We start from the raw sequence: 12452 nt of genomic DNA on the forward strand, positions 1-12452 counted from the left end.
CGAGCTGAAGGTTTTTTGTTTTTTTAAATAATCCTCACCCCGCCCATCGAGCCGTCACTCCCGAGTCTGACTAGTAGTTAGTGTCACATTCTTTTCTCTGCTAACATCTCGGACACACCTCAGCCGTCTCAGACATGGTGAGTTTTCTTTCTACTCGACATCGATAACAAAGCCCCATTTTCGTTATTATTGATTCAGGTGTCTTTTAGCAATAGATGCAATGCTTTTGGGATAGTGTTTTCGATTCAAAATGTCGTTGTGCACTGCTAGCGGAAGTGCAACTTTTTGGAAGCTAGTGTTAACGTGTGCATTTGTATTAAAGTAGCAATCACAAATATACCACATAGGAAGCGTATATTTTAACTGTCCAATTAAGTAAAGAGGCCTAACTGAATCAATGGATGAATATGTATCAAAACAGTAGTTAATCAGAGCTAACATTGCTAGCGTCGTTCAAGAAAGCATTTTTATCTCGTTAAATGTCTCTTAACAGTCTGACTTCTCGGAAGATCAAATCCAAGGTGAGTACTCAGCATTTATATTTATTTTTTCACTCCACGCTTCTTTGTGCATGCGGTCATTGTGGCTTGGTTCAGATGGCACTTTGCCCCTTTCGTCACTCATCCACCCTGCTTTTTGTCCTCCTCCTGTCACAGTAGTAGCTCCTTTTAATTTCCTACTCTTATTTCCTTCACACTGTTTTATCCCTTTCCACTTGCAACTGCTTGTTTTTTTTTCACAGATTGAGTTTAACCAGGAACAGATTCATGGTAAGTCGGTGCAAGGGGGACCGCTTTAGGACAAACGTGTTGGCTAACTTGGGCTTGTGTAGGGTTTGGTTTGCATGTTAAAGTATGGAGGATTTGTTGTTGATGTGAATGAGATGCTTTGCGGTGTTTGCTACGTCCAAATCGTTCCGTATAACATTAGTAAATTTGCAAGCTATGTAATGTGGTTAGTTGTGCATCTGCAGTGCCTGTAATGCCAAACATAGTCATCGTGCTGAGTCTTTTAGCATTCCTGGTTTGTGTCAGGTTACCATAAACTTTAGCTCATCAATTCCAAGACAGTCATTCTCAAAAGCTTCCCCTTTTTTGGTGCTGCACACAGTGATGCACTGTATGTTTAATCACCATTGACATAATAGGCCTTGTTCCTTCTTGCAGTCTCCTCCTCCTTTCCTCCACTCCTACATTACCAAATATGGTGCTGGGGAAAAGTTGTCTCATGCCAGAAGGGAAGAGGCGCATTCCTTTGAACAGGGAAAAAAAACTCACAACACTGCCTGACTGACTTGGGCTTGGTTCTTGCTGGGCCTGACCTCCATGCATGTCTGATCACTTAGTATTTGACATCCTGCACTGTATTATTAATCCTTTTGCTAAATCTTTCATGTGCTTATTTTTCCAGATAAACTGGAATATAATAGCAAAATTTAGTTATGCAGATTGTCTGATTACTGGCTAAACCAACACTCAATACATTTGCACCTGTGCTTCATATTACTTAAACAACACTCTAAATTATTGATGACAAACAACTCTGCCAGAGGTCTTGCTGAGTCCACCCCAGTCAAGTAAAGCATGTCACCGAAGCAGTGTATTCTACTGATTAAATGAATCTTCTTTGCAACCATTGTATTCATGTCAAGTGAACAGATAAGAAGAGCAAATATACAATGTTGCCTCTAGAATTATCTAAGATCAGTCACAGGCCTGGACTAAAATGATGGTATCCTTGGAAAATATTCAAAATTATTTCACCATAGGGACATGTTAAACTAAGGTGTCTTCTAATTCGTATCAAACTTGTTCAATCTTTAATTTGTCAGTGTGGCTATTTAGAGAGTGACAGGTAGTCACAGCTTTATGCTGACATGGTGTGTACCACACAGAACATGAACCACAGAAAGCAAAGGCTTGAGTTGTCTCAGGAGACTAGAAAGAAAATTATAGGCAGGCATGTTAAAGGTCAAGTCTAGATGAGCATCTCCAAACAGCTGCCTGTTCCTGTGACTACAGTTGCACAGATTATTTATAGGTTTTGGTCTCACCTCTGGTATTGGATGACAAATTGAAGAGGCTGATTATGAGTGGTAACCAAAGAGCCTAGAACTACCTGCAAAGAAATTAAAGGTAAACTCCAGGGTCAAGGTACATGAGTGTCAGATCGCAGCATCCATCATTGTTTGAGCCAAAATGGACTTCATGGGAGCTAACCAAGGAGGGCACCACTGATGAAAGTAAATCGCAAGAAAAGACAGACTGGACTTTGCCACAATATATATTGACAAGTTACAAAGCTTCTGTGAGAATGTCCTTTGGACAGATGCGACAAAACGGGAACCTTTAAAAATGAAGCACACCTAGAAAAGAACACTGACCCTACTGCGAAACATGGAAGAGGCTCTGTGATCTTCTGGGGCTGCTTGCAACATCTGGCACAGGGAATTTTGAATCTGTGCAATAACCCATATCAGAAGACTATCAAGTGTCAGAAAGCTTGCTCTCAGTCGAAGATCATGGGTATTCCAAAAGGATAACGACTCAAAACACACAACTACAAACACCCAGGAAGAGAAAAACATTTAAATATTCTCAAGTGGCTTTCTGTGAGCCCTGATCTAAATCCTATTGAACATCTGTGGTACCATTGTGTGTTTTACCTTGTATTAACAGATGAATACCAGCAATTTTGTCCATGTAGACTTCCACAGTCTGTATAAAGGCCATGCATTACTATCCGCAAGCTATCGCTTAACTGAATACCTTCTCGTTTCTTGTTTGTCTTTGCACTTTGATACTGTTTTTTAAATTATTCAACTAGTTTTAATCCTTCAAGGGAAAATTAAGTTCAGAACCAGGTATGTGTGTGTTAATACATTGACTTTTTGTTAGTGCTGCAACATAACAGTTGCATCATCACACACTGACAAGACAAATGTGAAATGTGGCATTTCTTTGCCGCCACAAGTGGAAGTGTTTCTTTGCCTTGTGGAGCTGTTTTAACAGGTTGTCTCATACAAAAGAGCTGATTGAAGTATTGGAAAGTGTCTTTGTAGTTGAGAGAACCTTTAAGCATAACCTGAGCTTGATGTTGCGTTGTGTGGTTTTTGTTTTTTTTTCTTGTGCACTATCAGGTCATTTTAGATGCAAATATTAAATGCCGAAATACGTCTGCTTTATTGCTCTGTGTTTCGGCAGTCTCATTACAGTCTAGTTTTCATCTATCATTCTTTTGTCATCCTTTTTGGACCTACCATCTCTTCCAACCCGTGCATGTCCAGCTTTTTATTTGAATTGCTTCCATTCTTTAATGTGTTCCGTGTTTTATTTTAGAGTTCAAGGAGGCGTTCCTGCTGTTCGACAGAACAGGAGAGGGGATGATCTGTTACAACCAGTGTGGGGATGTCATGCGCTCCCTGGGACAGAACCCTGTCACTGCTGATGTCCTCAAGGTCCTGGGCAACCCCAAAGCTGAGGGTGAGGCTTGCAGTCTGTGGATTTTAATGTAAAGTGAGGGATTTCCACCTTGTAGTAGACTTTCTCAATATAATGCATTCTCGTTGTGTTGTCAGAGATGAACACCAAGATGCTGGACTTTGAGAGGTTCTTGCCCATGCTTCAGACCATTACTAAAAATAAAGATCAGGGCTCCATGGAAGACTTTGTGGAGGGACTTCGCGTCTTTGACAAGGAAGGCAATGGCACAGTAATGGGCGCAGAGCTGCGTCATGTCCTCACCACACTAGGTAAGGCGTGGGTTTGTTAGCCTTGCATAGATGCGTATGCTGCAGCTGTCGGAACAGAATTAGGCAGTTTATTGGATGGAATTACTATGCGTAACATAATTCATGTATTGTATACCTAACTACCTGTATGTACAGCGGTGCCTTGCGTTATGAGTTGGATTCATTCCGTAACCACGCTCGTAACTCAAAACGCACATCTCAAATTATCTTTCACCATTGAAATTATTGTAAATGCCATGAATCCATTCCAGCCTCCCAAAAACAGCACACATTTTTTTAATGTTTTTTATTAAGAAAAATGGCACTTTATAATGCTGTACTTTATAAAAACATATAGTAGTGACATAATAGAATGTAAAGAATTTGTTTTTTTGCCACATTTGTTTTGCTTCACTTTGATGGGCATTGTGCTGCTCCTTTCAATGTGCTCGCCTTGGCCAACTGGGGTCAGACATACAGTGGGTACGGAAAGTATTCAGACCCCCTTAAATTTTTCACTTTGTTATATTGCAGCCATTTGCTAAAATCATGCAAGTATTTCCCCCCCCTCAATGTACACACAGCACCCCATATTCACAGAAAAAAACAGAATTGTTGAAATTTTTGCAAATTTATTAAAAAAGAAAAACTGAAATATCACACAGTCATAAGTATTCAGACCCTCTGCTGCGACACTCATATACTCGGGTGCTGTCCATCATCCTTGAGATGGTTCTACACCTTCATTGGAGTCCAGTTGTTTGATTATACTGTTTGGACTTGATAAGGAAAGCCACACACCTGTCTATATAAGACCTTACAGCTCACAGTGCATGTCAGAGCAAATGAGAATCATGATGGCAAATAAACTGCTTGAAGAGCTCAGAGACAGAATTGTGGCAAGGCACAGATCTGGCCAAGGTCACAAAAAAAATTCTGCTGCACTTAAGGTTCCTAGGAGGACAGTGGCCTCCATAAGCAGACATTCCAACAGCTTCTTCCTTCTTTCTTAAACAGCTAAATTATTCCATTGCAAAATTCTGCCAATTTTTTGTCTTGAATTTGTTGTCACATTTCTGTCGGCCCAAATATACATTACCCGTGCACTCACTGTATTGTTGACCAATACTGGGTACTCATGCCAGAGTAGCATCTGCACCAATTGCACTCTGATTGAGGAGTATCTGCAACATTTGCACAATTGACATTGTCCCAGATTATCGCACTACTAGTCACTTTAAACTCCGTGCATTACTTGAAGTCTCTGCGCCCTTTGCACAATGGTCATTGCACTGGACTATTGCTATATTAGTCATTCAAACTGCTCCAATTGCTAGAGGACTCTGCATCTTTTTCCACAATTGTCAAAAAATAATAATAATTATCAGATTACTAGCAACCTTTTATTGGTCAGGGACTGTTTTTGTCTGTCAATTGACTGTCTGTTGTCGTACTAGAGCAGCTCCGACTACTAGAGAAAAAATTCCTTGGTTTTTTTTTTGGAAATACTTGGCAAAATAAAGATGATTCTGATTCTGATAATCCTTAAATGGAAGACGTTTGGGACGACCAGAACCCTTCCTAGAGCTGTCCCTCTGGCCAAACTGAGCAATCGGGGGCTAAGAGCCTTGGTGAGAGAAGTAAAGAAGAACCCAAAGATCACTGTGGCTGAGCTCCAGCGATGGAGATGGGAGAAAGTTCTAGAAAGTCAACCATCACTGCAGCCCTCCACCAGTCAGGGCTTTATGGCAGAGTGGTCCGACGGATGCCTCTCCTCAGTGCAAGACGCATGAAAACCTGCATGGAGTTTGCTAAAAAAAACAAAAAAAAAAAACACCTGAAGAACTCCCAAGATGGTGAGAAATAAGATTCTCTGGTCAGATGAGACCAAGATAGAACATTTTGGCCTTAATTCTAAGTGTGGAGAATATGTGTGGCAAAAACCAGGCATTGCTTGTCGCCTGTCCAATACAGTCCCAACAGTGAAGCATGGTGGTGGCAGCATCATGCTGTGGGGGTGTTTTTCAGCTGCAGGGACAGGACGACTGGTTCCCATCGAAAGAAAGACGAATGCGGCCAAGTACAGGGATATCCTGGATGAAAACCATCCATCCATCCATCCATCCATTCTCTACCGCTTATCCGGGTCGGGTCGCGGGGGCAGTAGCTTCAGCAGGGACGCCCAGACTTCCCTCTCCCCAGCCACTTCATCCAGCTCTTCCGGGGGGATCTCGAGGCGTTCCCAGGCCAGCCGAAGGATGTAGTCTCTCCAGCGTGTCCTGGGTCGTCCCCGGGGTCTCCTCCCGGTGGGACATGCCCGGAACACCTCACCAGGGAGGCGTCCGGGAGGCATCCGAATCAGATGCCCCAGCCACCTCATCTGGCTCCTCTCAATGCGGAGGAGCAGCGGCTCTACTCTGAGATCCTCCCGGATGACCGAGCTTCTCACCCTATCTCTAAGGGAGAGCCCGGACACCCTGCGGAGGAAACTCATTTCGGCCGCTTGTATCCGGGATCTTGTTCTTTCGGTCACGACCCACAGCTCATGACCATAGGTGAGGGTAGGAACGAAGATCGACCGGTAAATTGAGAGCTTCGCCTTTCGGCTTAGCTCTTTCTTTACCACAACGGACCGATACAAAGTCCGCATCACTGCAGACGCTGCACCGATCCGCCTGTCGATCTCCCGTTCCATTCTTCCCTCACTCGTGAACAAGACCCCAAGATACTTGAATTCCTCCACTTGGGGCAGGATCTCATCCCCGACCTGGAGATGGCATGCCACCCTTTCCCGACTGAGGACCATGGTCTCAGATTTGGAGGTGCTGATTCTCATCCCAGCCGCTTCACACTCTGCTGCGAACTGCTCCAATGAGAGTTGGAGGTCACGGCTTGATGAAGCCAACAGAACCACATCATCTGCAAAAAGCAGAGATGCAATACTGAGGCCACCAAACCGGACCCCCTCTACGCCTCGGCTGCGCCTAGAAATTCTGTCCATAAAAGTTATGAACAGAATCGGCGACAAAGGGCAGCCTTGGCGGAGTCCAACCCTCACCGGGAACGAGTCCGACTTACTGCCGGATATGCGGACCAAACTCTGACTCCGGTCGTACAGGGACCGAACAGCCTGTATCAGGGGGTTCGGTACCCCATACTCCCGAAGCACTCTCCACAGGACTCCCCGAGGGACACGGTCGAACGCCTTCTCCAAGTCCACAAAACACATGTAGACTGGTTGGGCGAACTCCCATGCACCCTCGAGGACCCTGCCGAGGGTGTAGAGCTGGTCCACTGTTCCACGGCCAGGATGAAAACCACACTGCTCCTCCTGAATCTGAGATTCGACTTCCCGACGGACCCTCCTCTCCAGCACCCCTGAATAGACCTTACCAGGGAGGCTGAGCAGTGTGATCCCCCTGTAGTTGGAACACACCCTCCGGTCCCCCTTCTTAAAAAGGGGGACCACCACCCCAGTCTGCCAATCCAGAGGCACTGTCCCTGATGTCCACGCGATGTTGCAGAGGCGTGTCAACCAGGACAGCCCCACAACATCCAGAGCCTTTAGGAACTCCGGGCGAATCTCATCCACCCCCGGGGCCCTGCCACCGAGGAGCTTTTTAACTACCTCGGTGACCTCAAACCCAGAGATAGGAGAGCCCGCCTCAGAGAACCCACACTCTGCTTCCCCATGGGAAGGCGTGTCGGTGGAATTGAGGAGGTCTTCGAAGTATTCTCCCCACCGACTCACAACGTCCCGAGTCGAGGTCAGCAGCGCCCCATCCCCACTATACACAGTGTTGGTGGTGCACTGCTTTCCTCTCCTGAGACGTCGGATGGTGGACCAGAATTTCCTCGAAGCCGTCCGGAAGTCTTTCTCCATGGCCTCACCGAACTCCTCCCATGCCCGGGTTTTTGCTTCAGCGACCACCAGAGCTGCATTCCGCTTGGCCAGCCGGTACCCATCAGCTGCCTCAGGAGTCCCACAGGCCAAAAAGGCCCGATAGGACTCCTTCTTCAGTTTGACGGCATCCCTCACCGTTGGTGTCCACCAACGGGTTCGGGGATTGCCGCCACGACAGGCACCGACCACCTTACGGCCACAGCTCCGGTCGGCCGCCTCAGCAATGGAGGCGCGGAACATGGTCCACTCGGACTCGATGTCCCCCGCCTCCCCCGGAACATGAGCAAAGTTCTGTCGGAGGTGGGAGTTGAAACTCCTTCTGACAGGGGATTCTGCCAGACATTCCCAGCAGACCCTCACAATACGTTTGGGCCTGCCACGTCGGACCGGCATCTTCCCCACCATCGGAGCCAACTCACCACCAGGTGGTGATCAGTTGACAGCTCCGCCCCTCTCTTCACCCGAGTGTCCAAGACATGCGGCCGCAAGTCCGATGACACGACCACAAAGTCGATCATCGAACTGCGACCTAGGGTGTCCTGGTGCCAAGTGGACGTGTGGACACCCTTATGCTTGAACATGGTGTTCGTTATGGACAATCTGTGACGAGCACAGAAGTCCAATAACAGAACACCGCTCGGGTTCTGATCGGGGGGGCCGTTCCTCCCAATCGCGCCCTTCCAGGTCTCACTGTCATTGCCCACGTGAGCATTGAAGTCCCCCAACAGAACAATGGAGTCCCCAGCGGGAGCGCTCTCCAGCACCCCCTCCAAGGACTCCAAAAAGGGTGGGTACTCTGAACTGCTGTTTGGTGCATAGGCACAAACAACAGTCAGGACCCGTCCCCCCACCCGAAGGCGGAGGGAGGCTACCCTCTCGTCCACCGGGGTGAACCCCAACGTACAGGCGCCGAGCCGGGGGGCAATAAGTATACCCACACCTGCTCGGCGCCTCTCCCCATGGGCAACTCCAGAGTGGAAGAGAGTCCAACCCCTCTCGAGAGGACTGGTACCAGAGCCCAAGGTGTGTGTGGAGGCGAGTCCGACTATATCGAGTCGGAACTTCTCGACCTCACACACCAGCTCGGGCTCCTTCCCTGCCAGAGCGGTGACATTCCACGTCCCTAGAGCCAGCTTCTGTAGCCGGGGATCGGATCGCCAAGGTCCCCGCCTTCGGCCACCGCCCAGCTCACACTGCACCTGACCCCTATGGCCCCTCCCACAGGTGGTGAGCCCATGGGAAGGGGGACCCACGTTACCCTTTCGGGCTGTGCCCGGCCGGGCCCCATGGGTGCAGGCCCGGCCACCAGGCGCTCGCCTTCGAGCCCCACCACCAGGCCTGGCTCCAGTGGGGGGCCCCGGTGGCCCGCGTCCGGGCAAGGGAAAACGAAGTCCATTGTTTGTCGTCATCATTAGGGGTCTTTGAGCTGTGCTTTGTCTGGTCCCTCACCTAGGACCTGTTTGTCATGGGTGACCCTGCCAGGGGCATAAAGCCCCAGACAACTTAGCTCCTAGGATCACTGGGACACACAAACCCCTCCACCACGACAAGGTGACGGCTCAAGGAGGGGTGGATGAAAACCTTCTCCAGAATACTCAGACTGGGCTGAAGGTTCATCTTCCAACAAGACAATGACCCTAACCACATAGTTAAAATAACGACGGCGTGGCTTCAGAACAACTCTGTGAGTGTTCTTGAATGGCCCAGCCGGAGCCCTGACTTAAACCCAATTGAGCATCTCTGGAGAGACCTGAAAATGGCTGTACACCAACGTTCACCATCCAACCTGAAAGAACTGGAGAGGATCTGCAAGGAGGAATGGCAGACGATCCCCAAATCCAGGTGTGAATCATTCCCAAAAAGACTCATGGCTCTATTAGCTCAAAAGGGTGCTTCGACTAAATACTGAGCAAAGGGTCTGCATACTTATGACTGTGTGATAGTTCAGTTTTTCTTTTTTAATAAATCTGCAAAAAATTCACCAGTTCTGTTTTTTCTGTCAATATGGGGTGCTTTGTTTACATTTAGGGGGGAAAAATGAACTTAAATGATTTTAGCAAATGGCTGTAATATAAGAAAGAATGAAAAATTTATACTTTCCATACCCACTGTAAACACCTGGCTGTTTGTTTGTTTTCCCCCAAAATGAGTCATTATGATTGGCTCGCAAAGGCTTTGTGTGCAATCACGTGACTGCCTTGTGCCGTCTGACTGGTAAATTGAAGTCAAATTACACTAGTTTTTCACATTGGATTGGCGCAACGGCACCCTCTGCGGGAGATGAAGTCAAAAAATAGATCGTGCACGCAATAATAGGTAAATAAATGTAGCGAGCGGCATGTTGCTCATTATAATGGATGAAAAGTATTGATTCTTAACATAAATACTGAAGTAAAATGTACGGTGCATTCAAAGTACTCTGACAAGCACAATTTATCCAAAATGTTACTCGAGTAAATGTAACTGAGCAAATGTAGTGTGTTACTACCCACCTCTGGTCGTAGCACAGCGACATGGATGCTATTCATTAGCTCCTCTGTGGCATTTCGCTTTGTCAGTATTAAGCTAAACCACATTGTGTAATTCTTTTAGTTTGGGAGTGACAATTAGCAGCTCAAAGCCTCCTTTTTGAAGAATTGTTCACCATTTTACAAACTGTTGCTTGTTGTAAAGTGAGTTGAGTTCATTGCCACCATACAGCACTTGTATCTCAATTTTTTTTTTCATTTCAAATCAAAGCAAAAATCGGCCGAACCACAGCTCATATCTCGCACAACTCTTAAGTCTGGTCACTCGTATCTCAAGGCATCACAGTATTTAAAAAGAAAAATAATTTTAAAAATGTCTGCATAAATTGACATCAATTTATGTCTTATGATTTATCACAAGTACATGAAAGGAAATTCCCCTGTAGCTTTAAGTTGTTAGTGAAATACTTTTCGATTGCCTTTCAGGTGAGAAAATGACAGAGGAAGAAGTGGAGACTCTCCTGGCAGGACACGAAGACGCAAACGGCTGCATCAATTATGAAGGTGAGATTGGGAAGTGAAAGCCATTTGAAGAAGAGAGTACAATAAATGTGTCACATGGTAGCAATCCTAGCCCATATTGCAGTATATACTCTAATGAAATCCTCTGCATTAAGTCTTGGGTTGACACATTGGATCTTTTGAAATTGCCTAGGTTGTTGACAACATTGTAAATGTTTTCGTTCAGGCGGGTGTGATGTGTAACATGTCCTGAAATACGTGGAGACTTTTGTAGGGCCTTGTATAATGTGGACCACTCAAAGTGTGTAACTGTTCTTCCTCCACAGCGTTTGTGCGCCACATCATGTCAGGCTGAGGGCCGGTACGGGCATTGGGTATACTATGAGGTGGCACGACCAGGCTTTCATTCTTCCTAGCTTTTTTAATAATAATAATCCACTCACAATAGGCCCCCTAACAATTAAGTGTGTTGATGGTGAAAGAACATGTAGGTTCCAAGCAGATTGAACCTGTTGGTGTCTGGGCAAAGCCTTGTGGTCCCTCTCTAAGTTAGTTCTGAGGTTTTGACCCGCCTATTGTTCTGTTACCTCCTGCAGCCGTCTGCCTTGGCCGTTGGCTGCAGCATGCCCGCCTGCATGTGTCCGGGCCCCCCTTCAGGTTCCTGAGGGGGTGTGGTGGACACACAGGGACGTGGCCTGTGTCATTTAGGGAAAGCCTGTTGCCCACTTTCAGCTCATCGCACCTGGTGGCTGTGGAGATCACACGGCAACTCCTTATTTGCATGTCAGCGGCGCGCTTAAACAGCTTTTCTTCTCTGTTGGTGTTTTATACTGTAGGTGTTGCTCTTTTCACAGAAACACTCAAGTAGACAGTTAGCTGTCCCCTATATGTGTCAGCTTTTGGAGTATGTATTTGGGAGAATGGACCAGTACCCCCTTTTCTACTAACCAGACAACTGCGAAGAGTTGCACTTGCGCTAATTGTTTTCTCTTCTGTGCTGATAAAAGCTGAATTTGTAGCTGGCCGCTCCCTTGATCTTTTCTCCCTTCTCTCTGCATCTCGGCTGGAGGAAAGCACTCAGCGCAGATGGCTTCTCTAACCAGTTCTTGTTGGATCGTAGACACGGCCAAATGCTTTGGCTGAATAGGAGATAGACGATTACTTCACCTTCTTCTGTCCTTCAGTATCCTCTTGAACCCTCCTTCCTTTTTGTTGTGGACTCAGTATGGGGAAGCACCTCCACATGCACTTCTGACATATTTTCTCTCATCTCTCCTCGCAGAGCTGGTCAGGATGGTCATGAACGGCTGAAGAGAAAACGAATCACTTTTTTTTTTTCTTTTTTTTTTTTTGGTTTAGTCTTTTACTGTGTCACATCTCTTTTTGCAGTTGGCTTACTACATCCCCGCAAGCTCTTTTCCATGGATTTGATTTGTCTAAAGATGATGCACAGTCTAATAGCATACTGTACATGACCATTGTGAATGCATTCATTTAAGTCTGAAAGCTTGCTTTGACACATTCCAAGATGCATCACCTGAGAATTTTCACCAGTGACTGTATATTGTAATACATGTTGCTAACAGTCTGTCATTTTTGGATGGGGATTTAATATTTATACATGCACTCATACACGGTAATGGTTTGATCTACTGTAATATTGGCAAAGACTTTGGCTCAAGAACACTGGCTTGGTTTGACATTGCAGTAAACCAGTATAATAAATCATATAAAAGCAATATCCAAAGCGGGAAAACTTTCCAAATGTTTCCAATGCTTTTAAAATTGCCCCTTTTTTGCATTTGAATAAAAGTCTCCTCAAATACTA

General features: G+C 46.2%; 1 protein-coding gene across 5 annotated transcripts; it reads left to right on the top strand.

Moving 5' to 3' along the window:
* Positions 1-12452, top strand: zgc:153867 (uncharacterized protein LOC337226 homolog). Of its 5 annotated transcripts, XM_061774805.1 has the most exons (8): positions 64-137; positions 494-521; positions 743-770; positions 3339-3482; positions 3578-3751; positions 10589-10666; positions 10951-10985; positions 11907-12452. In XM_061774805.1, the coding sequence occupies exons 4-7, from the start codon at positions 3383-3385 to the stop codon at positions 10977-10979; spliced, it is 381 nt and encodes a 126-aa protein (XP_061630789.1). In that variant the 5' UTR covers positions 64-137; positions 494-521; positions 743-770; positions 3339-3382; the 3' UTR covers positions 10980-10985; positions 11907-12452. The 5 variants fall into 5 exon arrangements, with proteins under 5 accessions (XP_061630773.1, XP_061630781.1, XP_061630755.1 ...); XM_061774789.1 differs by lacking the exon at positions 743-770 and having other exon boundaries at positions 1-137; positions 10951-11010; XM_061774797.1 differs by lacking the exon at positions 743-770 and having other exon boundaries at positions 1-137; positions 10951-10998.

This window comes from Phyllopteryx taeniolatus, chromosome 1, assembly GCF_024500385.1.
Source record: "Phyllopteryx taeniolatus isolate TA_2022b chromosome 1, UOR_Ptae_1.2, whole genome shotgun sequence".
Classification (NCBI taxonomy): Eukaryota; Metazoa; Chordata; class Actinopteri; order Syngnathiformes; family Syngnathidae; genus Phyllopteryx; species Phyllopteryx taeniolatus.

Coding starts and splice junctions, on each gene's coding strand:
- zgc:153867 (XM_061774789.1), top strand. Junction 3,752..10,588: donor TCATGTCCTCACCACACTAG/GTAAGGCGTGGG, acceptor ATTGCCTTTCAG/GTGAGAAAATGACAGAGGAA. Junction 10,667..10,950: donor CGGCTGCATCAATTATGAAG/GTGAGATTGGGA, acceptor CTTCCTCCACAG/CGTTTGTGCGCCACATCATG.